A 27534-nucleotide genomic window follows, 5' to 3' on the forward strand; every position below is an offset into this window, starting at 1 on the left:
GATTTTGGGAGGCCGGTGGCGGTTGTTGCGCTCCTGCTCCTTGGCCAGCTCCTTCTCCATCAGGTAAATGTCACTGAGGGGGAGAGGGACAGCACAAGGGATTGTCACAGCCCCCTGCAGCAGGGATATGGGGACGCACGGGTGGGATAGGGGTGGAAACCAGGAGGGCGCACGCAGGGATGGGGAGAGCCGAGGGAAAGGACCGGGAAAGGACCACGGGGAAGGCACAGCACCCAAAACCTCCCCTGCTCACCTCAAGCTGCAGACCAGGTCCTTGAACTTGGGCCTCTCGCTGGGGTCGTAGTCCCAGCAGCGTGTCATCAGGGTGTAGAGGACGGGCGGGCAGAGGTCAGGTTTGGGCAGGCGGTCGCCCCTCTCCAGCACCCCGATCACGTCCTTGTTCTCCAGCCAGAAGAAGGGCTGCCGGCCGTAGCTCAGGATCTCCCACATGCACACGGCTGTGGGGCACAGGGGAAGCCCCCCAGATGATGCTGGAGCACCCCGGGGACCAACCCCTCGCCCTGGGGTCTTGGGGACCCGGTGGCAGGTTGTGGTGTTCTTGGCATTTCACCCCCAGCCCCATGAGCACCCCAAATCCACGAGTCCTCTGGGGATGCTTGGACTGCAGCGAGCCCTTTCCTAGGGTGCCTTTGCCCAAAACTCAGCGACACCCCTGCAGCAGGGCAGGATTTATCCCCGTGCAGCAGGATGGAGCCCCGGGATGTGCCCAGGACCTGCTCCATCCCCGTCCCACCACGCACCAAACATCCAGACGTCGCTGGCCGTCGTGAAGCGTCGGAAATTGATGGACTCGGGGGACATCCACTTGATGGGGAGACGGGTGACGGATGCTGCAGGGGGGAGGCAGACGGGGGCCGTGCTCGTGGCTGCAGAGGGGCCGAAGCGAGCCCCTGGCCCCCTCGTGCTCCCCTTACCTTTATAATACTCCTCGTCCTCGATGTACCTGGAGAGCCCGAAGTCCCCCAGCTTCACGCACTCCGGGGAGGCCACCAGGATGTTCCTCACCGCGATGTCCCTGCGAGGAGAGACCCTTGGTTATGGAGAAGGGCTGGACCCCCCCCCCCCTACCCACACCAACCCGCTCCTCCGGCTCCCCAAAAATGGGTCTGCGAAGGGCTCCCCAAAAAAAGGTCTACAAAGGGCTCCCCGGCCTCTGCCTTTCGCATGGTCCCGCTCCCCAAATCTGCCCCCCCCCGCCCCACGCTGCCCACCCCACCTGTGCACGCAGTTGATGGCCTCCAGGTACGCCAGGGCCTTGCTGATCTGCAGCGCGTAGAGGATGAGGGTGGGCACGGCGAGGCAGTGCTTGTTCTGCTCCAGGTACTGCCCCAGCTGCAAGGGGACGGGGACGGGGAGGGGGTCAGGGGCTGATAGGGTGGCACTGAGGCGGGTTGGGGGTCCCCAAAGCCTCAGTTTTCCTCCCCATGTACCTCCCCGTAGGGGTAGAGCTCCATGATGATCCAGGTGGGCTCCTCCTCGGCGATGCCGATCAGCTTCACGATGTGCGGGTGGTCCAGCTTCTTCATCAGCACTGCGGGGAGACCTCCTCAGACACCCCAAAAAGGGGGGGGCCCTCCAGGAGCCCAAACGGCACCCATGGGTGCAGGGGAACCTCCCTGCCATGAAGCCACAGAGAGGGAGCAGCGGGAATTGCCAGGGAGGGCTGGGGGTCCCATGGGTTTTTGCGCACAGATGGTGCCCACCCGCTCCCAGCAAGCTTTCAGCAGCTTTTCCTCCCCATCTTCCCAAAAAAATGGGTATTTGGGGCAACAGCCACGTCAGGGGGGAGCACATGGGACCCCTCCTCCATCTGCTGTGATCCACGTTTCAATGGCAATGCGTCCCCAAGCAGGGGGGACGGGGACAGACCGTGCCCTGTCTCCCACCCCAGCCACCCTACAGGCTCCCCCCATGCCCCACAGGGTACGGGGTGCTGCAGAGGAACCCCAAAAAGAGGCAGCCCCCCAACGTACCCGCCTCGCTCAGGAACTTGTCCTTGTTCTCGGGGCTGCAGTCCTTCTTGCAGGTCTTCACGGCCACGTTGACCCGCTCCCCCTTCTGCAAGGAGAGGCAGGGGCAGCTCCACCCCGCTCCCCCCCCATATAAAGGGGGCAAACGGGGGTCAGGGGAGCACGGCTCACCCACCGGGTTGGTGTAGGTGCCCTCGTACACCTCTCCGAAGAAGCCTTCCCCCAGGATCCTGCCCAGCGTCACGTCCTCCCGGCAGATCCCGTAGTGCTGCACTGAAGGGACGAGGGCGCCCATCCCATCCCATCCCATCCCATCCCATCCCATCCCATCCCATCCCATCCCATCCCATCCCATCCCATCCCATCCCATCCCATCCCATCCCATCCCCATCCCATATCCCCATCCCATCCCATCCCATCCCCATCCCATCCCATCCCCATCCCATCCCATCCCATCCCATCCCATCCCCATCCCATCCCATCCCATCCCATATCCCCATCCCATCCCATCCCATCCCATCCCATCCCATCCCATATCCCCATCCCATCCCATATCCCCATCCCATCCCATCCATCCCATCCCATCCCCACACCCCATCCCATCCCATTCCCATCCCATTCCCATCCCCATCCCATCCCATCCCCATCCCATCCCATCCCATCCCCATCCCCATCCAAAACCAAAACCTCACTCCCAATTTCGGGGGGCTGGCGGGGATGGGGTGAGAAAGGGGGGTGACGGGTGTGAAGGCACCCGGGGGTGACACCCACCTCCAGACCTCGGCCTTGAGGACTCGTCGGGGATTTCAGCGTAAATATCGGAGTCTAGGGCAAAAAGGAGGGCGGGGGCAGCAGTGCGGGCAGGATCCGACCCTCGGTGCCCTGGGCTGGCCTGGTTTGCACCCGGGGTGCTCGGCTGCACCCCCCCCCTCCCTGCCACACCAAATCGCAGCCCCCCCACCCCTTCCAACACCCCACTGGGATGGGTGGGGGGGAAGGAAAAGGGGGACGAAGCCCCCAGACTCACCCACGCTCACGCTGTCGGCCAGCACCGAGTGCCGCTCCTCCAGGTGCCTTTGGGGTGGGAGTACGGGGTCACCAGTGGGGTTGGGATAAGGGTAGGGGTCCCGGTCCCCCCCCCGGGGGTCTGTGCACTACTCACGGGCTGGGGATCCGCGGCAGGCTGCTCCTCTTCTCCCTTTCTGCAGGGGGACAGCAGCGGTCACCCCCCCGGTGTCCCCTCGCCTCTCCAAGGGGAGAAGGGCAGGCACCCCCCCCAGCTCCCCCATGATGTTTTGGGATGGTTTTTGGGGAGGTGTCCGGCCTCCTGGGCACCCACCTCTCCTGGGGAAGGCGATGAGGGAGGTCTCCAAGCCCCCCTGCAGCCGGCAGTAGCCGTCGATGAGGTCTGCCATGTTCTCCGCCTCGGCCAGAGAGGATGTCTTGATGGATAGGGACTGGGGGGGGACAGGGGGGTGGGTGAGGGGCTGCACGCCGTGAGCTGAGGGGTGGGGGGGTGTGGGGATGGGGATGGGATGGGATGGGATGGGGATATGGGATGGGATGGGATGGGATGGGATGGGATGGGATGGGGATGGGGATATGGGATGGGATGGGATGGGATATGGGATGGGATGGGATGGGATGGGGATGGGATGGGATGGGATGGGATGGGATGGGGATATGGGATGGGATGGGATGGGATATGGGATGGGATGGGATGGGATGGGGATGGGATGGGATGGGATGGGATGGGATGGGGATGACCCCAAGCTCCCCAGCACCATCACCGCAAGCACCACAACCCCAAACCCCCCCAGACAAGGGCACTTTGGGTGGGCTCTGTCTGGGGGCAGACCCCCCCAGCAGCATCTCCAGGCAGGACCATGACAGCCCCCAACGTCCTGTAGGGCAGCGCTGCCACCCCACGGCCATCCCCATCCCACCAACAAATCCCCACAAGTGTCCCCCCCCTCCCCAGCCCCAAACCTGGCCCCCCTCACCTGGGGGGTGCCGCTGAGCCCCAGCTGCAGCACGGCCCTGCCCTCCTCCACGCTGGAGCACCTGATGGACTTGATGTGCTTGAATTCGGCCAGGCAGGTGGGCTGGGGACAGAGGCACGGCCCCACGCTGTCAGAACCAGCGGGGGGTCCTCACAACCCCCCCTTTTTCTCGGGGACCCCCTACCTTGGCTTCCTTGCTCGTCATCTGCCGGATGCCCTTGGGCCCAATGACCAGGTCCACCGTGATGTTCCACCCTTGCTGCAGGACGGGGAGCAGACAGAGGAGGTCAATTTTGTAGGGTTTTCCCCCAAAACCAGCTCTCCCCCCCTCCCCATTTTCTGCGACACCCCCTGAGAGAGACCGACCGCCTCCAGGAGGGGCTTGGAGAGGGGCGAGCTCCAAGGTGAGAGGAGGATGGTGCAAGGCAAGGGGCCCGGCGTGGGCACTTCTCCACCTTCAGCAACCTTCAGGCTCCTGCTCGAACCCTCTGGGCTTGCTCCCCTGCCCCGGAGCCCGGGGGGAAACCCACACAGCAGGGAGAAGCCCCCCAAGTGTCCCCCCCAACCAGGTGGCTTTGGCCACGCTGTCACCAAAAGCTGCTGGGGATGCTCTGGGTGCGCGCTCACAACCCCACCCTGGCATTTTCACCCAAATCTGGCTGGGTTTACGGGCACGGTGGGCACAACCCCGAGTGCCAGCCCGTGATGGGGGCTTCAGGACCACCCTGGAAGCTTGGGGGGACCATCCCGTGCCCCCCCCATCCCCTCCCGTGGACTCACGATGAGCTCGCAGCGGTAGCTCTCCTGGTCGATGTTGGCGAAGGTGGCGAGGGTGTGCAGGAACTTGAGGATGCACTCCTCCTCCCGCAGCAGGGCGTACTGCTGGAAGGTCTGCTGGATCATCTTGCGGAACTGCTTGGGCTGCGGGCAGGGAGGCTGCTGGACACGGCACCGGGGCACCCGGCACCCCGCGGGGACCTGGCCGCGGCGCGCCGCGGGGCGCACGCACACAGACACAGCAGGGCACGCACAGAATCACAGAATCACAGAATTTCTAGGTTGGAAGAGACCTCAAGATCATCGAGTCCAACCTCTGACCTAACGCTAGCAGTCCCCACTAAACCATATCCCTAAGCTCTACATCTAAACGTCTTTTGAAGACTTCCAAGGATGGTGACTCCACCACTTTCCTGGGCAGCCCGTTCCAATGCCTCACAACCCTTTCAGTAAAGAAGTTAATCTGTGCTCATCTGTGTGCACAGGGACACGTGTGTGCATGCCAGCACAGCTCCATGTGTGTGCACAAGAACGTGGGTAGGTGTGCACGCATGCGTGCGCACGCAAACCCTTGCACATGTGGCCACGCTTGTGTGCGCATGCGTATGGATGTGTGTGCCTGCAGGTACTCCACGAGGGCAGAAATGCTCACGTGCACGTGTGTGCATGATACAGCCACGTACACACACGTGTGCACGCTCACGTTGCCAGCAGACACGCTGTGCGTGTCACAGCCCCCCCCCCCCACGGCCACTCGTGTGTGCTCACATGCGTATCTCCGCCAAAACACCCTCACAAGCGTGTGCCAAGCCCCGTCCCCGCGTGCAGATGCACACACAGCCCCGCACACGCCTTGGTGCACACACACACGGACACCCCCAGGCACCCAGGTGTGCCCCCACACCCTGCCTGTAGGTGTTCGGACCCCCCCCACCCCGGGCGCACGCCCCTCACCTTCAGGTTCTCCTGCATCTGGCTGGGGAAGAAGAGGTCCAGGCCCACCTCCTTCCTGGGGAGCAGAGACCCCACAGGCATTAATGGCCCCATAGGGACCCAAAAAGGACCCGTAATGCAAGGGGGGGGCACACCAGCAAAGGGGGGAGCAGGGGGTGCCCGGGGCCATGGGGTGCTCCTTGGGGAGCTTCCCCCACCCACCCCACGCCAGCGAGGTGATGGATGAGGGAGGATGAGGAGGCTTGGAGCCCTAGAGCAGGCTGGAAGGGGGGTGGATGAGGGGTGGGGGGGGCTGTGGGGGTCTCTCGGGGAGACCCCAGGGCTTCAGGACGGGCTGTGCCTACTCACTCCAGGAACTCGAAGTTGGACTTCTTGTCCAGGGCGTTTTGGGGCATGTCCTTGTAAAACCTCCTGCGAGAAAAGTGACATCAGGCGGCCACCCACACATCACCACGCGTGTCCCCCCCCCTCAAATCCCTCCTCCACGTCCTTCCCCTTAGTGCAGAGCCCCCCCATGCAAGGTGCTGGAAGCCCCCTCCCGCTGCTGCCACCCCCAAAACCCTCCCGGCTGCTCATCCTGCCAGCCCCCCGCTGTGCCCCCCTCCCAAAAAAAAACACCCAGGGGCACCTACCTGAGCTCGAGGCAGCCCAGCTGCAGGGCCATGCCCTCGCTCACCTTGCTGGCGTAGTTCTGCATGTACTCACTTCGGAGCTGGGGGGGCAGAAAGGGAGATCAGGGGGTGGAGAGGATGCCACCTGCATCCCCAAGGGTCCATGCGCTCCGGCATCCCGACCCAGGACGAGGGGGGGGATTTATTGCCATGGGACCATGGGGGGGGGTTCTGGTGGGGAGGAGGTGATGCCCCTGGTGCTGGTGGACCCCCCCAGACCTGCTGGTAGAAGTAGAGCAGCGTGGTCCTGTCCTCTGTGAAGCGCTCCATGTAGTCCTCGGGCAGGTAGCGGATCTGCAGGTCGTACCTGGGGGACACGGCACAGCCCCCGGTGAGATCCCCAGAGGGGCGGGCTGGGGGGGGGCACGGAGAGGGACCCCCGCAAGCGAGGGCTCCGTCCCCTACCTCCACTCGGCCTCCAGGTGCAGGCACTCGTATTTCTCCTGCACCTCGCCCACCGTCAGCTCGGGGTGCAGCCAGTGGATCTCGTCCGACTTGACGTGCTTGAGGCGCAGCCCGTAGCACTCGGCCAGCTTGATGTCGGGCCCGATGCGGCCGCTCACCAGGATGGATTTGATCACCTCCTGGGGACGGGATGGGGCAGGGAGGAGCGGGGCTAAGCCCCCTGAAAGCCCCCAGGACCCTCCCCAAACCCTGTCCCCCCTCTGTGTCCCTTGCGCTGCAGCCGGCTCCGGCTCAGAGCTGCTGCGGTTTCAGCGTGGGCACCCTGTGTGTCCTCGCACAGAGCCCAAATTGCTCTCGCCACCTGCCCCACGGACTTGACCCCAAGCCACCAAGGTCTGCAGATGAGCTTCAGCCAGCTCAGCCACGAGGAGGAAACCCAGCACAGCCCCGTGCTCAGCCCCTGCAGCCGCCGCTCGAGCTCTCCAGCCTGCTCTGCAGAGACACAGCCCGAAGGCGACCGTGTTTTTTTTTGGGGTGTTGTTTGGGGACAAAAAGCCTGAAAGGGTCATTTCCAGCCTGGAAGCTCAGCAGAGCTGTCCTGATGTGTTGAGGGCAAGCTGTCGGGGCAGGCGTTTCCTCACCGCGGCTGGCACCGCGGGCACCGTGCCCACGGGTGTGGGGACAGCGGGGTGGCACGCACAGCCCTGCAGCTCCTGCCTGGCCTTTGCTCTCTGGCTGGAGGCCAAAAAGTGAGCACAAGCTGATGGCACAGCCCGAGCTGTGCCTTGCAGCGAGCGCTGTGCCTTGCTTTGGGGGGGGGGGGGGTGCGAAATGCTGGCGGTTGCGCCTAGGTCCGCAGGTCAGAGCAAGTCCTTCTGAAATAAAATCTCCCCGTCTCCAGCTCCTTGTAGCTTTGGGATCTCCAAATCCAAGCATGGTTTCCAAGCCACCAGGAGCCCCTGGGGAAGTTCTGTCCCTGAGGGTGTCCTGCTTGAAGCCACAGCAGCTTCTGGCCTGGGGAGGAGCGACCCGGAGCATCCCGGCCCCATGCCCAGCCCCGGGGACAGCCAGACCCTCTCCGTTTCCTTGTCCCCGCTTGCATTCCCCACAGCCATCTCCCGATGAGTCCTCTCCTTCTCCAACCACTCCTGTGCTCGTCTCCAAGCCCTTCTGCCACGCCACGAGCTCCTCCCGGGGGACACGAGGAGGGGATGTCCCAGGAGCGACCCCCGGCTCAGCTCTGATCCCCTCCACCTGGGCTTCCCCCCGAGAGGGAGCAGCGTCACCCCCTGCACCCAAATCCCCTCTGGGATGCTGGAAACCACCCCAAAACATCCACAGAGGGATGAACCATGGCCAAACTCTTTTTTGCTGTCCAAAAAGGGGCAGAGCGACTCGGTGGGGCTGAGCCCTGCTGCAGGAACTGACCGTGGGGCAGAGGAACCCTCGCCCTCTCCAAGCTGAGCTGCTGGGGACAACCAAATCTCCTCTCTGCCCCCCAAGATTTGGAGCCCAGGGGCTCTGGGAGCTACCAAGCCGTGAGAAAACCTCCTGCCAGGATCTCCCCCTGATGCCAGACGGACAAAATGCCCCGAGACACACCAAGTGCCCTCCCGTGCGCCTCCCTGCCCAACGTACCCGTATCTCCGTCGTCACCGGGCACTTGACCAGCTTGAAATTCTTGCCCATGTTGAAGCTGTTGCTGTAGAAGCACACCTTGAGGATGCGCATCTCCTCCCGCTCGGCCTCCAGCGGCCCCATGCCCAGCGTGGCCTCCAGCGTGCCGCCCAGGCTGCGGAAGGAGCTGCTCCGCGGGCGCCCCAGGGGCTCGGGGACCGCCGACATCCTCAGCACGCCCGGGGCGCTAGGAGCTGAGCATCCCTTCCCTGCGGGGAGAGGAAAATATTGCTGGGGGGTCTGGGGGCGGTGGGAGAGAGAGGAGGGGTACCCCAGGGGGTTGCGGGGATGGGGATGGGGTAGGGGCACCCGTATGGGAAGGAGGGAAGGGGATGAAGGGATGGAGAGCGATGGAGAGATGGAAAGGGAAAGGGAAAGGAGTGTGTGAGGGTGCTCACCCTCCCCGTGTGCTCCCCTCCAGGCACACACGGCCACCGAGCACTGCCTGCGTCCTGACACAGCACCTCCAGGCAGGACCTGTGTGTCCCCAGCACCCCCTTTGTGTCCCCAGCACCTCCAGAAAAGTGTCCCCATGTCCCCGGCACCTTCAGAGCAACACCCGAGTGTCCCCAGCACCTCCAGAACAGTGTGTCCCTGTGCCCCCAGCACATCTTTTGTGTCCCCAGCATCTCCAGAAAAGTGTCCCTGTATCCCCAGCACCCCCAGAGCTATGCTCCTGTGTCCCCAGCACCTCCTTTGTGTCCCCAGCACCTCCAGAGCAACACCCCAGTGTCCCCAGCATCTCCAGCACAGTGTCCCTGGGTCCCCAGCACCTCCAGAACAATGTGTCCCTCTGTCCCCAACACCTCCTCTGTGCCCCCAGCACCTCCAGAGCAGCACCCCAGCACCCCCAGCACCTTTGCCACAACCCCTGCGTCCCCAGCAGCTCGCTGCTGTCCCTCTCCGCGCGGACACCGCCGTGCGCACGGGGCTTGGGCTCCGTTACCCAGCTCTGGCCCCAGCTCTCCCAGCACAGCGGCCACCCCTCGCCCTCCATCCCACACACCCGGTCCCATTCTCACCCCTTTCTCCCTCCGTCCACGGCCCCAGAAAAAGCAGGACAAGGCTTCGCCCCGTGCCACGGCGCAGCGCCACTTCCTAGCGGAGCCAAATTTAGCCGAGGGCTCCGCGCAGAGACACGAGCAGAAAGGGGGAGAGAGCAACCCCGGGCCCGTCACCACGCGGAAGGGCAGCGCTTTTTTTTTTTTTTATATCGATTGGCCCTTTTTATTTTTAGAGGCCTTCCGAACAGGTAGCCCGCTCGCGAAACGTCCCGCAGGCTGGAGGGGAAGTGGTTTGAGTTTTCGTTTTACCAGAAAAAAAAAGAAAAAAAAAAGGAAAAAAAAATAAAATAAAATCAGCCTGCGTCGATCTAAAAGGGCATGGGATCGTGGATTGATCCCAAATCTTTTTTTTTGTGGGGTGTTTGGGGAGGGCTGGCAGGAGGGACGGGGAAAACCCTGTCCTGCGTGCCCTGGGGCCGCTCGCTCGGTGCCAGCGGCTTTCCCAGGCTGTGCTCTTTGGTTGTGCAACCATAAATGTGGAAATTCACCCGTTGTAGGGCCCTTCCTGGGTCCAAGCCCTCGCTGAGAGCTCGGCCCTCGAGTTACTGATTAACTGGCAGGAGGCTGTTTGCAAACAGCAGCCCGGCTGCTTGTGGGACGAACCTGGGCTGCCGCGTGGGAACGGCCCCGGTTTGGGGGGTCCCTGCCCTGGAGGAATCATTTCTGGAGGCACTGGGGGGGCTGGGGAGGATGTAGGGACACCCGGAGGGGTTTTCCCTGTGGATCCAGGCAGGTGGCAAAGGGACCTGGAAGGCAGCAGGGGATGGGGAGGGTGGCACCCGAGGGGTCCCCGCTCTCCGCAGCGTGCCCGTGGGGCTGTACAGATGGGGACAGTGCAGGGACAACCCCAAAGCACCCAGGGGGATGTGACAACCTCTGGTACTGCTGGGGACGGTGTTAGAGCAACCCCAAAATGCCCAGGGGGATGTGACAGCCCCTGGTATGGCTGGGGACAGGGCAGGAGCAACCCCAACGTGCGCCTTGTGGTGCCTGGAGTAGGAAAGCGCCCGGCGAGGCGCTTCGTGCAGGATTCGAGGCTGCCCGCTGGCTTTTCTTCCTCCCCATTTTTTTCCCTTTTCCCCTTCTTTTCTGCTGGAGCATCACCAAGATTCCGTGGGGACACTGGGGCAGCAACCCCCGGGGGCAGGGGAGATGCAGCCAGGCACCCTCGGATCCCTCACAACCCCAAAGTCTCGGGGTTGCTGTGCGTGTGCGCTCACACATTTCACACCGTATTTTTTTTTTCTTTTCTTTTCTTTTCTCGGCTTCGCAGCAAGGCGCAGGGAGGATCTCGCAGCAAGCCACATCCTTTTGCGGAGCCCTCCGACAGCCCCTGGCCCTGCAGCGATGCACCCCGTGGCCTCCCCGCTCCCCAGGAGGGCTGTGAGAGGGGTTGGGGGGGGGGGTGTGCGTGCAGGGACCGCCGGTGCCCCCCGCCCACGGTGGCCATGCCGTGCCTGACGCTGTGGCCACCCAGCCTCGCTGTGCTGGCCTCCCCCTGCTTCCTGCTCACCGAGATCGAAATAGAGATAGGGCCGAGCAGAATTAGCAAGCCCCCAGCCTGGCCCGGCACCGGGGGCAGAAATATTCGCTTGGGGTTTTGCTGCTCGCCAGCAGAGGATGGGTCCCCCCCCCCTTGGTGACACCTCTCCTTCCACCCAGGAGTGTCGGCCAGCCCCTCGCTGCCCCTCGGTGTCCCCCCCCGTCCCCAAATTCACAAACTCCTCACCAAATTGCACAGCAGCTTCTCCTGCGAGCCCCGGGCACCTACAGCCGAGCCCCGTGTCCCCCGGGTGTCGGGGGCACCCTCCCGGGGGTGTCACGGTGGGGACGGGGCCACAAAGCTCAGCTCCCGGGTGGGAAGAGCTTTAGGACACGCGCTGGCGTTTCTCAGGGTGTGTGCAGTGCCTGCTTCTTCTTTCTCCCCACCTTCCTTCCCTTCTGGTTCGCTTTCCCCAGCCCCGTTCCCATGACGCGGCCCCTTGCGCTTTCGCTGGGGCCGAGCCCAGGGGACAGAACCAGGGGCTGGGTGCCCCCCCGCGTGTCCCCACCCCGGTGGGGGACGTGGGGAGCACCCCACAGAGCACCCCACGCCCTCACAACCCCCTCCAAATCCCTGCACGAGATGCCCAGCCGAATAAAAAAGTTAGGAAGCAGGCACAGCACCCCGGGGCGCATCCCCGCCGCCTTGGGCACCCCAAGGACCCCTCATCTGGGGTGGCCATGCCCCACGTTCACCTGGCCATACACAGCCCTCATTTTCAGGGTGCAGAAGGGGCAGCACCCCATATTTCCCCCCCTGCCTTCTCACCTCCCCTCTGGCACAGGGAAGGGGTCCGAGGGATCCCGGCTCTGCCCCGGGTGCAGCGGTGCCGTGTGAGGACAGCGACCCCGAACCGAAACCAAGCCCCTGCACCCCAGCACCGCCACCAGCCCCCTTCCGAAGCCCCTGCGCCCCCCCTACAGACCCTCCCCGTCTCCTTGGGGCTGTGCTGGGGCACCCTAAAACGCCCCCCCCCCTGCACCCAGCCTCCCACACACGGGGCGCACCGGGAAGTTTCTGGTGCCGCCGCCGCTCGCTCCGGGGACGCGGAAAGGTTCCGTGCTCGGGCACCGCTTCCCCCCCAGCCCTACCCAAACCCCAGCCACTGTGGGGAGGGGGGGGGGGTCCACACATCCCTGTGCACCCCCAGCTGAGCCCCCCCACTGTTCCCCGAGCTCGGTGTGACGAGTTTGCCCGTTCTCAGCCCCCATGGTCGAGAAGAACGGGGCGAGGGGCTGCGCCCCAGTGCTGCCCCCAGGGAAGCTGTTTTTTTTTTTGGGGGGGAGCAGGAGGTGAGGGGCACTTACGGAAAGTGGGGGGGGCGTCCCCTGTGTGTCCCCCCCGAGCCCGTGCCGGCGGTGCTGCCTCTTCCTGGTGACGGGGCCGTGCGGAGGCATTTGCATAGTGCCTGTCACGCAGCTCATGCTCGCACATGTGCCGTGCACGGGGTGCAAGTGGGGAAACTGAGGCACGGCTCTCCCCCCCCCCAAAAAAAAAAACACCCCCAAAACACCCCACAAAGTGTGGGGCAAGGGTTTGGGTGCGCAGCAGCACCCAGCCCTCTTCCCTGCCCACCCCACAGCAAGGAACCCCCCTCATTGTCCCCCTAATTCACCCTGGGTCAGTCGGCTCCGGCCCCATGCTCCCCGTCCCGCCCCATATCCCCCCGCACACAGCCCCCTTGCCCCCCACATCCCCAAATCTGCCTCAAAGCGCCCCAAACCCGCTGCATTTCCACCCCCCAGCCCCCAGTTTGGGGCTGCAAGCCCCCCTCCTCCCACAGGGCTGGGGCAGCGGGGACCCACCACTTACCCCAGCCCCCCAGTCCCCTGGTCAGGGGGCTCCGTCCCTCATGCCAGCATCCAGATTATGGCACCCCAAACCATGCTGCCTGCTCCCTGCTCAGCTCCAGGACCCCCCCCAAAAAAACAAAACCCCAGCCCCCAGCCCCTTGCCCCCCTCCCGGGGGCTGCAGCGCTGCGCTCCGTGCCAAGGTGCCCCCGGAGCACCCCGGGCAGTGGCGATCCCAATGGCCAGGGACGAGATCCCAAAAGCCAGGGACGAGATCCCAAAAGCCAGAGACAAGATCCCAAAAGCCAGGGACGAGATCCCAAAGGCTGGGGACAATTGGGGGCCCCCACAGCGCTGCCCGTCCCACCCCAGGAGCCTTAGGGTGCCGGGAGCCCCGCACCAAGCCTGTGTGCCTCAGTTTCCCCTTCCTTCTGGGAAAAGGGTGAGGGACCCTGGACACCCCAAGGACAGCTCGTTTCACCCCCATACAGGCAGACCCAGCAGCAGGGAGTGGGGCCGGGCGCTCTGCAGCCACCTCCCTGTGGGTCCCTGCCTTATCTGGGGTGTCTGCTCCCCGTATCTGCCCCAAACCCACCCTGCCCCGCTCCCATCACGCCAACCCCATGTCCCCCACGAGCAGGATTTCACCTCCCCGCTGTAGACACAGGGTGGGGAGCACAAAACCACCTTGGGGTGCTGCTGAGACCTCCAGCGACATCCCCCCCAGGTCTCCATCCCCTTCTCCCACCCATAGGGGATTTGTCCCAGGTTTTGCACCAGCCGGACCCCAAATACAGCCCCGGGAACCCCATGGGAGCACCATGCCCTGCCTCGGGGACTGCTGCCTGTCCAGGCAGGGAAGGCAAGGCAAAAAGACAGCAGGGTTGGGGTGATGGGGACAGCAGGACGAGTGTCCCGTTGCAGTGGGGTCGGGGTGTGCGGGATGGTGCTGCTGGCCCCGCCACGTGATGCCCGGAGGAAGCAAATTTCACAAAGCAGAGGGAGGAAATGACACAAGCTCCAGCCATGGGGATGGGCTGCCCCAAAAGGGGGGTGTTGGAGCAGGTACAGGGGGTGCCGTCCTCTCTGCTTGCAGACCCCAAACCAAACCAACCCCCCGCTGACACCCCTGGCGCCCCGTGACACCCAAAAACGCTGCCAGTGATCCAAAAGCACCCCCAGACCCCATCGAGGATGGGTCCCAGCACATCTCCACCTGACACCTCTCGTGCCGCAGGGGCATTATCCCCCCCTCACCCCAACCCACCCCCATTTTTATAGGGTCTGGGTGTTTTTGGGCGCAGGGCTGTGCCGGGACACGCATCCCACCTCCCAGCCCGGTGCACCCAGGCAGGCGGTGGGGGCAGCAGGCTCCCGAATATCAGGAATTAGGCACGGCGAGCTGCCGTGACGCCCACGGCCGGCAGCTCCCCAAGGGGGGTGACTCAGGCACGGGGAAAGATCCGCGTGTTCCCGGCACGGAGCCGGCGAGGGGACGCGGCACGGCCATCTGCGCAGGAACAGCTCGCCACCAGGCTCCCTGCAAGCACAGAAACCTCCCCAAAAATGCTCAGGGACGGGGTCCCGAAGGCAAAATGTCCCCGCCGGGCTTGTTTGCCACACCAGTCCCTTCTGGTCTCCGCACTGACGGAGAGCTTCCAGGCTGAAAATGCCCAAATTTTGTCCCTTTGCCATGCCAAAGCCATCAGATTCTCCGTGCTCCAGCTAGCAGCAAGCCCCCTGGCACAGCCAGGGCAAGGGACCCCCTCCCCGAGCATCCCCAGGCTCTGTGGGCAGCGTGGTCCATCCTCAAAGCCGTCTCTGCTCACCCAGGCGTGCTGCCCCTGAGAGCCTCCAGCCGCAGACTGCTTGGAAACGGCGATTTTCCAGCAAAACTCCAGGTGAGCAGGAGCAATAAGCAGCACGTTTCCCTCCCCAAAGCTTCCAGCCCATTCTGCTGCAGGACCAGGCTCCCAGGACCCTACAGATGTGCCCAAACCCTGCACTGCATCACGGGGAAAAGGCACGAGGGAAAGGCACACCGACAGCCTGGCAGAGGTCCCAAAGTCAGGTTGGGGGGGTCTGCGAGCCCCTGAAAGCAGCAGAGGGGGTGTTGGAGGTGCTCCCCCCTCGGGGTGATGCAGAAAACACGGGGCTGAGCCCAGGACTCAGAGCTCAGCCTCATCCCTCCGCACCAAAATGGTCCTCCCAAGCGCCGCCAGGTTAAAAATAACCCCGAGCAGCACACAAAGCCTCCCCTCGGAGAGGGGAACAGCTTTCCGGGAACATGGTGGGCGTATTTCCCGGTACCCTTTCTGCTCGAGAAGGAAGCCGAGGGCTCGCAGCATCGGGTTTTGGCAGGCGGGTGCCGGTCGCTAGGCATCCCGGTCGCCAGGCAACACGCGGGTACCGCGCAATGCTGCGCCTGCATCCTTTATTTTGGGGAGGGGAGAGGGTTTGGGGCAATAACCCACCCTATAGCCAGGGCTGGTGTGGGGCAGCATCTGTGGGATGTGGCTGGCATCACCACGGTGTGACACCTGCAGGGTTCACGGACTGGAGCAGCACTCGTTCTTCCTCTCCTACCAGTATGAAAAGTGCCCAGTGTCTGCTGGAACACACACTAATTAACCTCCTCGGCTCCACCTCTGCTTTATTAAGGAAACTCAGCTCCTCCAGCCCCCCTGGGCAAGCTGTGTCGGGGCAGAAATCACATCAGAGGGTGCCAAGCTGCAGGTCCCCCTGCGCATCCATGCCCGTGCCCCATGCTCAAGCCCGAGCTGCATCTCTACAGCCTGGAGCAGCTCAGAAGCCACCACCGAGCCCCCTCCCAAAGTCTTTTCCCTTTCCCAACTGCCAGGCCCCGGCACGGGGCGCTCTGAGCGTTTGGGCAGTGCCCACGAGGGGGTCCCGCCGTGCCCCTCGCTTTATCTGCGCCACCCCAGGCGGCCGCGGCGCGGCTCGGCACCAAGCGTCCCCCCCGGCAGAGCCACGCTGGCCCAGCACGCTTCTTTCTCAGCAGGGCTTGGATCTGCAAAACGTGGGGAAGTTTGCGTTTCTCGGGGGAACTCTGCTGAGTTCGGGGAAATTAATTTCTGTCATTTAATCGAGCATTTCATTTTGCCACCATCGGTTGTTTCAGTGCGCGCTGGCACGCCGCTCGCTGCAAAAGGCCCGTGCAGGGCAAGATCGCCACAAAGCTCAAAGTTTCTACCCTTTGCTAAGTTTCCAACCTTTTTGTCGGAATAAATAAATACATAAACACAATTTTAAAGGCCATTTTAAAAGTGAAATAAGCTGAACGACCCCCAGAGGTGCCTCCTGCTGTTTGCCCCTCTGCGCTCATCGCTCTGCGGACACCAGTGCAGGGGCAACGCGACGTTTATTCGTCTTTAACTCCCCCAAACTGGGAGATTTTTAAAATCTTCCATCAAACCTGCAGTGCACAGCCCCTAGGATTTAAACTCAAGGTTTTCCTCGTGCGCCCTCGCATAAATGTCTCCCTGGTGGTGCTCTGGTTGGCACCGGGAGCACCCGGCCTCCTGCACCCTGAATGCCCCCTGTGCCAAGCTCCTGTGGGATGGGGGCAGCTTCTTTTTGCCCCCCCTCTCTCCGAGCACCATGTCTGGGGCAGCGATGCCCTCTTTGTAAAATGGGGACAGAAATGCTCTCACTTTGTAAAACGGGGGGCAGAAGTGCTCTCACTTTGCCAAAGGGGGGGGCAGCGATGCTCCCACGTCACCCATGGGTGCTGCATTCCCGTGGCTGCACGCCCTTTGCTATCTCTGCGAGGGGCAGGGCCTGGGAAAGGGGGGGGATTTCCCGTCTGAAATCCCTCGGTGCTTCAGCCTCGGGAGATAACAACGGGCAGCAGAAGGCTCCAGGTGGAAATTCCCCTCTCCTGTGGCTGGAACCGGCCACGGGGACAGGCGCAGGTATTTCGCCTCTGGCTGTAGTGGCAGAGGGAGCTGTAGGAAATCCCCCCCCATCCTCCTCCTCCTCCTCTTCCTCCTCCTCTGCTATGGCCCTGCTGCTGCCTCAGCTCGGGGTGCTGTGGGTCACGGCGTGGGGAGCCCCAACCTGCCCCCCCAGCCCCTTTTCCATCCCCCAGCCCTCGCCAGCTGGAGCTCAGCAGCACCACCAGCATCAGCGGGGCAGGGAAACCCTCGGGGACACTCACAGCCTGCTTGCGTGCCCCCAAAAAAAAGGGGAGCCCCCCGCACGGAGGGAAAGAAGGGGCGTCTGCAGGGTGCTAAGCGTGCGAGGTGGTGGGCGTGCAGCGGGCTGCGGGTGCATTGTGGTGGCCGCGCATTGTGTCGGCGCGCATTGTGGTGGCTGTGCAGCGCGGCGAGGATGTGCAGGGAGGCAGGTGAGCAGCAGCGGAGGCAGAGCAGCTCAGGAAGCGAGGCAGGGGCCAGCTCGCCCTGGAAAATCCTGGCCGTGGCAGCCCTCGTGCTGAAAGGGGAGTTGATGGAAGCCGCGTGGGCACGGCGTCGGGCTGGTGCCGCGTGGGAGGCACGGGGAGCGAGGCAGGACTCAGCCCTGCGGGGAGGGATGAGGGCAGGGAGGAGGCTGAGCTCTCCTGCATCTCCTAACGGGGCACACGGTGCTGGTAACCACCCTGGAGGCCACCTCCATGGGGCACAGCATGGCCCAGCAGCTTTTTCACACAGAAAAGGACACGTCCAGGCCACAGCTCGCGTCCTGGGATGACATGAGTCATGCCCAGCCAGCGGCTGTGTTTTTCCAGCGGCTGCACGGGGAGCCCGCGAGAAGTCTCCCTCTGGAAGAGGCCGTGGGTTTTTCCCTGTGGGAAGCAGATTTTTGCTGGAAGCACCTGGGGATTGTGTTATAACACGAAGCGTTTGCGCTGCCCCCAGAGCGAAAAACATGGCTGAACGCCGTGGGGTTTCCCCGGCTCGCAGGAGCTGCGTTTCGAACGCGACGTGTTCCTCTTCCCCTTTGAAGCTGCTTCCCCAAACACAGCTCGGAGGCCTTGCCGTGATGCCCCCGCCCCACCGGGCTGCAGAGAGGTGGCCAAGCCAGCGAGACGGTCACCCCCTGGAAGGATTTTTCCTATGGAAAATAAATTTTGCCCCCAAATTCCCCCAGGGAGGTGTCTCCCCGTGAGCATCCTAGCTTTTAACCTCCCTGCTCCCCGGGCTGCCTCAGCGGAGGAGGAGACCTGCGGATGCACGCTCGCCTTCAGGAATGCGAGAAGGCTTCGCAGGGAAGGTTCACGTCTCCCATCTACTCCTCGTGAGTAATAACTGTGCCAGGGAAAAAGCAAAATGATTCAGATGTTGCCTCCCCAGCCCCCAGCCGCCTGAAAAGAGCCTCGGTGCCGAGTGCTCACAGCAGCTGAGCACGAAGGCGTGGAGACGCAGAGCCTGGGGACACGCCGGACCCGCAGGCGCCCTCGCACTCCGTGTGTGTGTCTTGTGGGGTTTCACACCAGCGTGTGCAAGACTCCACCGGCGAGGCTGAGCCTGCATCTGCCACGCACACACCGACACCACGGGCTGTGCGTGCGCCCTGGCCTGGCCTTTGGAGCTGTGTTGTGACCCCCTTGTGGGGTGCTCCCGCACGGCACCGCTGCCCAATGTGTCCCCCGTGGGACATCCCCAGCTCTGTGCGCCCTCCTCTCCTGTCCTGGCACTCTGAAAAGCTGACCCCATGCAGTTTGTCCTGCCCTGTCCCACACTTGGATGCAGAGGGGCACTGCAGCTGGCTGCCCCCAGCAGGTTGTAGGGCCCTGTGGACGTTTTGCCCTAAAAAAGCCCCTACTCTGGGCGGTTTGGACAGGGGCAGATTCACCCCCCGCATCACCCCGACGGGGCTGGCTTCGGAGGAGCAGCGTGCCCTGCCTGGATGACACAACCCCGGCCCAAAAGGGAAAAAGAAACTGCAACGAGAGGCACCCAAAGCAGAGCAGCACTCGGGCACGCCGGCACCTAGTGAGCACGGGGGTGTTGCATCAGCCCCTCGCACCGTGTCCCTCGTCCTCCCCGTCTCTCCCCCCCCTTGCTCCTCTCGAGGTTCACCAGGAGAAACCGCCCTGCCCTTGGGCAAACAGTGAGCTGGCAGCAGATAGCAGAGCAGCACCTCCCGCCCCGCCACCACGGCCCAGCTTTTCCCCAGCACCCCGGCACGGATGCGAGCGACGGCCCCGCTCCCCTTTTTCGCCCCGAAAGCGAGCGGTGGGCGCTCACCTTGGCCTGAGGGGCGCGTGGGGGACGCCTTGGAGCGGGCTGGCCCCGTGGGAGGCTCGGCAACCTCGCCGGCAGGAGGGTTGCCCGGGGTGGGTGCGTGTCCCGCGGGCTGGTACCGGTGCCGAAACCACTCCTCCCCGCCGCCCGCTTCCGGATAGGGCTCACCAGGGCTGGCGAGAGCCACGGCGACGCCGCCGAGGAGGAAGACGAGGCAGAAAGCGAGGAAGGCCCCGGGATCCCCTCACCTGCCCACCCTCTCCGGGCCCCACGGTGCGGGTCGGGGCAGGTCCCATCCGGGAATTTGGGCACGGAGCCCGGCAAGCCGGTGTTTGGGGCCGGTCCCGTTCCCTGCTCGTACCTGGGAAGAGCTGGCAGGCCGCCCCCATGGAGCCCCGGCGCTGCGCAAGGGTCGGGGCAGGAAGGAGGATGGTGCAAGAGCCGCTGTGCCAACGTCCGGGGGTGCGGGGTGGGGGCTGGCACCGTCACCACCACCGCCTTGGGCCACCCCCTCCTGTTTACGGGGTGCCCCAGGGCTCCCCGGATATTTGCTCGCCGAGGATCCCCTCCGCAAGGTGGGCTGCCTGGAAAAGTGCCCCCAGCCCCGGAGCAACGCCAAAACTTAACCTCAGCTGGGGCTGGGCACCGAGGAGCCGAGGAAGAGCTGGAGGAGGAGGGGGGGTCACCCCAAAACACGGTCGTGGTGGTGGGGGGGGGGTTGTGGGGGCACAGCCGTGCAGCGGGGCGGGATGGGGGAAGCAGCGGGGTGAAGCCGCAGCGGGGCACTTCCCCTAAACCCGGGCAGGCGTCTTCCTTCTGCCGCCAGCTCTGCAGGCAGAAGCCACAAACTGCATCTGCTGCAGCCCCGCAGGCTTCGTGGGCTAACGGGCTCCTCCTGGGAAGCCCCCCCAGCCCCACAGCAGTGATTCCTCTTCCCCATAGGGGATCTGGCTCTGGGGCTGGGTCGTGCCGTGGGGAGGAGGGCTGCATCGGGGTGGCGCAGCCCCTGCTCCAGCTATCGGGACCCCATCGCTGCTGAGACCACCCAGCCCCGCTGCCTGCAGGGTTTGGGGGAGCCGTGACCTCCCCGGGGGTCCCCTGCAGAGTGCCCATCGGTGGCTGCACCCCATCCCGCAGCCCCACGGCGTGGCACAGGGGGGTCCGGGGGGTTTCTCCCTGCGTGGGTGCCTTGGGAAGAGGCGTTCAGTGACAGCTCTCACCCCAGCATCTCTTTGCAGTCCTCTCTCCTCCCCTCCTGCCCCAAGCTCACCCTCGAGGCACAAGGTTTGGGGCACAACCCCCTCGCTGCACGCACCCAACGCAGCCAGAGCACCCCAGAGCTGGACACGGATTGCAGCAGGACCTCCTCGCGCCCCGAGGGGTGCTGGAAGGAGCCACAGGGACCAGACAAACCCCACCTCGGGGACCAGGAGCAGCAGGGATGAGCACAGGGTGGTCACCATCACCCTCTGCCAGCCCAGAGATCCCGCGGCGGCTCTCCCACGCAGGCGGAGCGGCGCTGACAGCCTGCGCCCACTCTCCGCTTGCCAGCCGAGCTGTTTCCATGCCTAAATGCCATCAAAGCCCTGCAGCTCCCTCCTCACACCTCGTGCGGGCCAGCATCGCCAGCAAAAGGGCAAGGGGGGAAAGCGCCGCGGGCAATGGGTGACCCCCTCCTAGCATGGGTGGTGTTTTTGGGGGGGGTGAGGGCAGAGACCACCGGCTCCAGGATCCCCTCTGCTCGCTGCCACGGCTCCGTGGAGAGCTGCAGCAGCTCCCCGCACACATTTCTTCTCTCCCCGTGCCCTCCCGAGGAGGTGCCTGGGCTCCTCGTTAAGTTTGGGATGGACACTGCGGGACACCGGGCAGCACGGCCCCCCCCGGGGAGCAGGGCCAGGCTTTTGTCCTGCTGATCCCTGCCCAAAATGAACCCCAAAACCCCAAGCCTCCCACCCACGGCCCCGAGACTTACAGGAGAGCTGGTTCAACAGCCTGCTGAGCCATCCCATGCTCCTGCACCCAGGGCGAGCTCGTAGCTAAGAAATGCTCGAGAGAAACAGGTTTCCCCCCGCCTCCCCGACCCCCCCCTCCTTCCCCAAACCACCCTCTTCTTGGCACAGAGAGAAGCGATAAAAGCTGACAGGATTTATTAATAGCACCTCTCCCATCAGCAGGGAGCGGGGCTTGGGCACGGCTTCGAGCATCCCCGCACGGGGCTGCTGGAGGCCAAAAGGCACCAACTTACTTTCGCCAGGGTGCAGGGGACGGTGCCGGAGGGTCTGGGTGCCGGAGGAGGAGGAGGACACCGGTGGCAGCTCCGGGGCCCTCCAGCAGAGGTTTGGCGTGCTGAGGAGAGGAGCAGAAGAAGTTGTGCCGTGCCGGAGACAGGCAGAAAGTGGGGAGACGCAGGCAGGAGAGGCGGCTGGGGGTGTCCTTCGAGCAGGAGGGTGGGATGCAGCGGTCCCCACTCGCTCGGAGCCGCTGCACGGCTGCTGCATGTTATTGCTGCCATCTTCAGGACGGCCAACCCGAGCCGGAGAAATATCCTCCGGGCTTCCCACCCCGGAGCGAGTCCCAGGAAAGCAGCTGTTTGCATGATGGACTTGGAAACCCCGGCCTCGATTTTTGGTTTTCTGGGAGGAAAAATCCCAGTCCTCGGTGCTCGGAGCAAGGGTGGGAGGCTGCTGCGGGGTGGGCACAGCGCTGACACCCCCGCGTCGCCCCCAAAATCCAGCTCCGTGGCAGTGCTCGGTGCTGGGGACACCCCAGCAGGGCTGGCAACGGGGTGATAACAGGGTCACGAGATTGGGGTGCTTTTGGGGTGGGTGTCACTAGGAGCCAGGATAAATATGCTGCTGGTAAGGGATGCACCCCAACAGGAGCATAGGTGCTCGAGTCAGCAGCGTGGGGGCCCCATTTCCCCAGTGTGGGTGCCCCCCACCAGCACCCCATCTCTCCTCAGCCCTTGGAAGCAGCAGGGTCAGGCCCTCAGGTTTGGAAAAGGAGGAAGGATTTAGCAGAAAAGGGCCCCAAATGGGGCTAGATCTGCTCTTCTGCTCTCTTTTCAGACCTCTGACCGGGATTTTTCCCCCACTACGCCACAAAGGGGCCAGGCAGGGGTCCTGCCCCCCAGCCCAGCGATGGAGGAGGCCGAAATGACCGAAATGACCAAAATGACAAATCCTTCTCCACCCGGAGCCACTGGTGTTCATGACAGCGGGGTGGGAAGGTGGTGGCCACCAAACCTGGAGGAACGCAGCTCCGCGGTGGCCCAGGCATCCACTCGCCTTTGGCTGCGGAAGCCGGTGGCATCCCCGTGCTGTTGCCATGGGGTTGCCATGGTTTTTGTGTCTGCTGTTACCATGGAGAGAGGAGGAGGAGGCCGGGAATAGGGGGATGATGCCAGGGCCACCGGCACGTCCCCCAGACCCCGCACCGAGGAGCTGGGGGGGTCTCTGGTTCCCTTTCTTGCTCTTCTTGAAGGTGGGAGCGGTGCTGCCTTCCCAGGGAATCCAAGTCGGCTACAGGCAGCCAGGAGTAAAGGGGGGGTTGGGGAAGGGCTCTGGGGTTGCTCCAAGCTCTGTGGGGCTGGGTGAGCCCGTCACGGTGGTGCCAAGGCAGGAGGGCTGGGCACGGGAGGACAGGCTCTGTAGGCATGGGCTGAGCGGGGTCACACATCAGCCGAGGTTTGAGGTCCCCTGGTTTGGGACTGAGGAGGTCCGGTGGGTGCTGCAGTCCCTGATAGAGGATGTATTTCTGCTGTGTGGTTGTCCCGTATCTGGGGACACAGGTAGGGCAACGCCTGTGCACAGCGAGGTTCAGGAGGGCACTCAGGTCCTAGTGGGGCTGGGCTCTGAGCTGGCCGTAAAAATCACCGCGGCAGCTCACGAGTGTGGTTTTATTTGAGAAATGAGCTCATGATGGGAGTTTTATTTGAGAAACCTTGATGCGAGCTGTCCTGGCCTGCTGCTCCTTCTCCTTCTGGCCTGCAGGTGCACGGAGATCACGGCTGCGAGTTCAGAGGGGTCTGTGATACACAGACACCGAGGCTTTATTCCCTAAATTTCCCCATCTGATTACAGATTATTGCCAACCACCACTAGCAAATGTACGCATAATTAATGAAGCAAATGTATAACAGGCCATTAAGAATTATGGCCAAGAAAGTAACTATATATAGATAGATCTATATTGTCAATAGGAGCAGCAATCAACAGTATAGTAGCAAGTGTGTATATATATATAAAGTATATATATTAATATACGGGAACGTGCCACTATTAATATATAATATGCAACATGTAAAATGTAATATATGTTATATATAGTATGTAGTTTATAGTGTATAATATATAATATGTAATATATAACATATATTATACAATTAATGATCTAATTATAATCTAATTATCTAATTATAATCTAATATCTAATATATAGTATATATAACATAAAATAAATATATATTTCAGATATCAGGTATATCAGATATATCAGATATATCAGATTATCAGTTATATCAGATATATCAGATATGATATATAGTATACAATATGCAGTATACGATATATAATGCACAATATCTAGTATATATTATTTATAATGCACAGTATATAGTGTATATTATTTATATTTTGTAATCTCACAGAATCACAGAATCACAGAATTTCTAGGTTGGAAGAGACCTCAAGATCATCGAGTCCAACCTCTGACCTAACACAAACAGTCCCCACTAAACCATATCCCTAAGCTCTACATCTAAACGTCTTTTAAAGACTTCCAGGGATGGTGACTCCACCACTTCCCTGGGCAGCCTGTTCCAATGCCTAACAACCCTTTCGGTAAAGAAGTTCTTCCTAACACCCAACCTAACGTGTCCTGCCCGCCACGGCAGCTTCTGCTTTCCCCACAGTGCCCCCTGGTTCTTCCAGCTGCAACGGCCAAGAGCAGTCGCCGATTCCTACTTTCTCAGGATGTTTTTCTCTTTTCCACATGAGGTGCTGCTGTTTCAGTTCCTTGTTGCTGACCCTTCTTTTCAGTATCTCAGGCTGCACAAAGTTCCTGGGTGCACCCTGTGCCTCTCCAAGGAAGCTTCTGGTTCCCAGGCTAGGTTTTGCGGTGGCCAGTTCCCAGCTGGAAGGCGTTTTCTTCTGTCTCTGTATTAGCAGAAATCCATCTGGAGAGCCCAGATCTGGTCCCAGTACTGCAGACGGGGTCTCACCAGTGCTGAGGCAGGATCCCCTCCCTTGCCCTGCTGGCAGCACTTTGCCCAGTGCAGCCCAACAGAGCAGCAGCCCTCTTTGTGGCCAGGGCCCTTTGCTGGCTCCTGTTCAGCTCGGTGCCCACCAGGACCCCAGGCCCTTCTCTGCCAGGCTGCTTCCAGCCGGCTGCCCCAGCAGGTGCTGGTGCTGGGCTTGCTCCACCCCAGGGGCAGGACCCTGCGCTTCTTAAGGAACTTCTTGAGGCTCCTATCAGCCCTTTCCTCTGGCCTGTCTGTCTGAGCTGGCTGTGAGCCCCAGGGGTGTCCAGCCAGCACCCGTGCTGGGTTGGTGGCCCTGGGAAGAGGCTTGTGCTGCTGGACGCTTCCCTGCCTCTGCCAGCGCCCCAGAAAGGGCACAGCAGGGCGGGTGTGGTCCTTTGCACAGCCTAGGGCTCCGTTTCTCAATGTCCCTCAAAGAGCATTTGGGGAGCCTCCCGCAATGCAGCCCCAGCTCTTGCTCCCCTTCCCACTGCTGCAGCAGGGTGCTGAGCTCCCCCGAGGGTGCCGGTCCCTGCCTCAGTGGGCAGATGGGTCTGACACCTCCAGCCTGGCAGTGGCTCCATCCCAGCTCTCTGAAGCTGGTCAAGGGCATCTGGGGCAGGTGGCTGTGCCCATGGGGGCAGAGGCCACATGGGATCTGGGGTGTGGAGAGACTTCCCCTGTCCTACTCCATCGCAGCCACAGGTCTGGAGAGTGTGGAGTGTGTCCCACACTGCTCCTTCCTGCTTGGTCTCTTCAGATGTCCATTCGGCAGGCTCGATCCCTCTTGCGTGTCCCTAGCGAGAGGCTCACCACATACCTCACAGCGTTCCTCAAAGCATTCTTCATTACCAGCAGGGTCAGGTAGCTCCAGAGTTTTCTTCCATTTGTGTACCGCCTTCCCAAAGACAGACAGACCAAAGTGTTATAAATCACTCAGTCCCAAAATAGGATTATAATCAAAGTTTACAATTTATTAAAAGAATAGAGGTAAGCAAAAGCGCTGGGTGCGTCAGGAGTCTCCGCTCCACCTAGACGCACACCAGTTACATCAAGCAGCTGATTTTTATGCTCCTAGGCTAATACATATTCATTACTACTTCCAGTCCAGTCGAGGCCCTCTCACTCGGCAGTCAATACCCATAGGGGTTGCCTCCCTCGGTAGACCATACACTCCACAGTGGAGGGTCCTGCCCCGGTCTTGCCTTCTCCCTTTCCTCCCTTCAGGCTTGTCCCCTTTATTTGGCATCCTTAATTCATGCAGAGCCTCGTTGCCAGAATATTAGTTCTTCCTTAGCTTGAGTTTCAGTTCCCCAGGAGCAGACTCAACCCTCCAAGTATCAGTAGTTACTGGTCCTTTTATTCTGGATGCGTGGGTCCAACCCCTTTCTGCTGTTCTCACAGCTGTTTCAGTAGTCAGTAAAACAAGGTACAGTCCCTCCCATCGGGGGTTCAGTGATTCTTCCCTGCAGGCTTATTTATTAAGACCTTGTCTCCTGGTTGTATTTTATGAACAGCAAATCCTAAAGGTGGTGTTTGAGCCATCATTCCAATTTCTCTTAGCTCTTGTAATCTCCTTCCAATAGTAATTATATATTTCTGGATGCTACGATCCTCAACTACATTGTTCCCTAGAGTCATCCCTTGAGAATAAGGCATACCATATAACATTTCATATGGTGATAATCCAGTCTCACTGTGTGGTTTAGTTCTTATGTTTAAAAGTGCTAATGGTAAGCATTTCGTCCAGGGCATTTGTGTCTCGATCATTAATTTAGCCAATTGTTGTTTTATTGTTTGATTCATTCTTTCTACTTTCCCTGAGCTTTGTGGGTGCCATGGAGTATGGTATTCCCACTGAATACCTAATGATTGACATAATAATTTTATTATTTTAGAAGTAAGGTGTGTGCCCTGATCAGAATCAATGGCCTGGATTATCCCATATCTAGGTATCAGGTGTTCTAATAGAAGTTTTACCACCATTTGTGCCGTAGCTCGTGCTATGGGATAAGCTTCTACCCATTGTGTTAAATGATCTACTATTAACAATAGATATTTTATCCTCTCTACTTTGGGCAATTCAGTGAAACCAACTTGTACTTTCTCAAAAGGCCTATAAGCTGTTTTGTTTTGTTTTGTTTCTCCCCCCTGTGGCTGCTTGTTGAAACACTTTCTTTTTTATCTTCTGACAAGTTAAGCAACGGTTATGTAATTTGCTTTGCTATTTCAAAAAAAAACAAACAATGCAACCAAATTGTTTTAGTAAATGATCACTTAACACCTTTGTACCCCAATGTGTTTGTGCATGCAAACGTCCCAATATTTGCTTTGCATAAGCTTTTGGCAATATCTCTCACCTGTCTGGCAGTGTCCATTTTCCTTCTTCTGACTTAGCCCCTATTTTCTCCAGTTTCGTTTGTTTGTTTTGTTTTGTTTTCCATTGGACCAGTCGGTCCAAAAATTCCATAGGGGTTTCTTCTGGATTTTGTTGGAACAGATTCTCCATTCCCAATTTAACCAGATTTTGGTATTTACCGTTCATTATTTCCGGGGTGACTGTAGTCTCAGGGTGGGGTCCGTCAGGGGAATGCAGTTGTCAACAGCTCCCTGAGCGGTCCCATTGGCAATCTGAGCTCACTCATAAACTCAGGTTGTTTTAAGGGTTAACTGCTTTTCTGTTTCCGTGACAACTCTCGGACTGTCATGGTCCCTCTGCCCCAAAGAGCTCACACCGGTGATTTTGGGATCACAGCCTCCTGTTGAGGCAGAACTATTAACATTCCTACATCCTCTTTGCCTGCTCATTCAACTTCAAACAGCTCTGTTAAATACTACATGCCACACCTTCAGCAATTCTTTTAACCCTTCCTTTATTTTTCTCCTGTACTTTTCTCCTGCCAACACCAAAGGCTCAGTCAGGGGCCAACTTAATTCCACTCTTTTCCTCTAAGATGCTGAAACAACATACCAGTATGAGACATTTAATCCTATTTTCCTTCTCTCCTCAAAAACAACATTAATTGCAAGATAGTGTTATAGTCGATTGATCTATAAAGTGGCCGTTTAGTTTATATAGTGGCCACCACTGATTGCAATACCTAGTGAAAGTCCCCTTGCTTTCTGTGCCCCCGGTTCTTCGAATGTGCCAATATGCACCCAAGGAGGCTTTCTTTAAAACGTCTTTGTTTTGGATATTACCCGTTTCCT

General features: G+C 60.8%; 1 protein-coding gene across 8 annotated transcripts in view; it reads right to left on the bottom strand.

The window, feature by feature from the left end:
* Positions 1-21598, bottom strand: part of PTK2B (protein tyrosine kinase 2 beta) — a 27423-nt gene extending 5825 nt beyond the window's left edge. For 3 of the 8 annotated variants that reach the window (XM_084514006.1, XM_084514005.1, XM_084514004.1), the window contains exons 1-22: positions 21331-21598; positions 8440-8687; positions 6802-6980; positions 6616-6703; positions 6358-6437; positions 6074-6136; positions 5726-5780; positions 4775-4915; positions 4179-4253; positions 3995-4096; positions 3331-3448; positions 3154-3193; positions 3019-3065; positions 2763-2816; positions 2167-2264; positions 1995-2079; positions 1452-1552; positions 1238-1353; positions 936-1036; positions 762-851; positions 254-458; positions 1-73 (exon numbers count right to left, since the gene is read on the bottom strand). The exon at positions 1-73 is cut by the window's left edge and continues 36 nt beyond it. In XM_084514006.1, the coding sequence (XP_084370132.1) occupies positions 1-73; positions 254-458; positions 762-851; positions 936-1036; positions 1238-1353; positions 1452-1552; positions 1995-2079; positions 2167-2264; positions 2763-2816; positions 3019-3065; positions 3154-3193; positions 3331-3448; positions 3995-4096; positions 4179-4253; positions 4775-4915; positions 5726-5780; positions 6074-6136; positions 6358-6437; positions 6616-6703; positions 6802-6980; positions 8440-8687; positions 21331-21583 (2412 nt within the window). In that variant the 5' untranslated portion in view covers positions 21584-21598. Of the gene's footprint in view, positions 74-253; positions 459-761; positions 852-935; positions 1037-1237; positions 1354-1451; positions 1553-1994; positions 2080-2166; positions 2265-2762; positions 2817-3018; positions 3066-3153; positions 3194-3330; positions 3449-3994; positions 4097-4178; positions 4254-4774; positions 4916-5725; positions 5781-6073; positions 6137-6357; positions 6438-6615; positions 6704-6801; positions 6981-8439; positions 8688-9500; positions 9658-12392; positions 12468-19088; positions 19282-19446; positions 19490-21057; positions 21163-21330 lie in introns of those variants that run through there. The other 5 variants (XM_084514007.1, XM_084514008.1, XM_084514011.1 and 2 more) reach the window with 5 other exon arrangements.
* Positions 21599-27534: the final 5936 nt, after the last annotated feature.

This window comes from Aythya ferina, assembly GCF_964211825.1.
Source record: "Aythya ferina genome assembly, chromosome: 3".
In the NCBI taxonomy this organism is placed as follows: domain Eukaryota; kingdom Metazoa; phylum Chordata; class Aves; order Anseriformes; family Anatidae; genus Aythya; species Aythya ferina.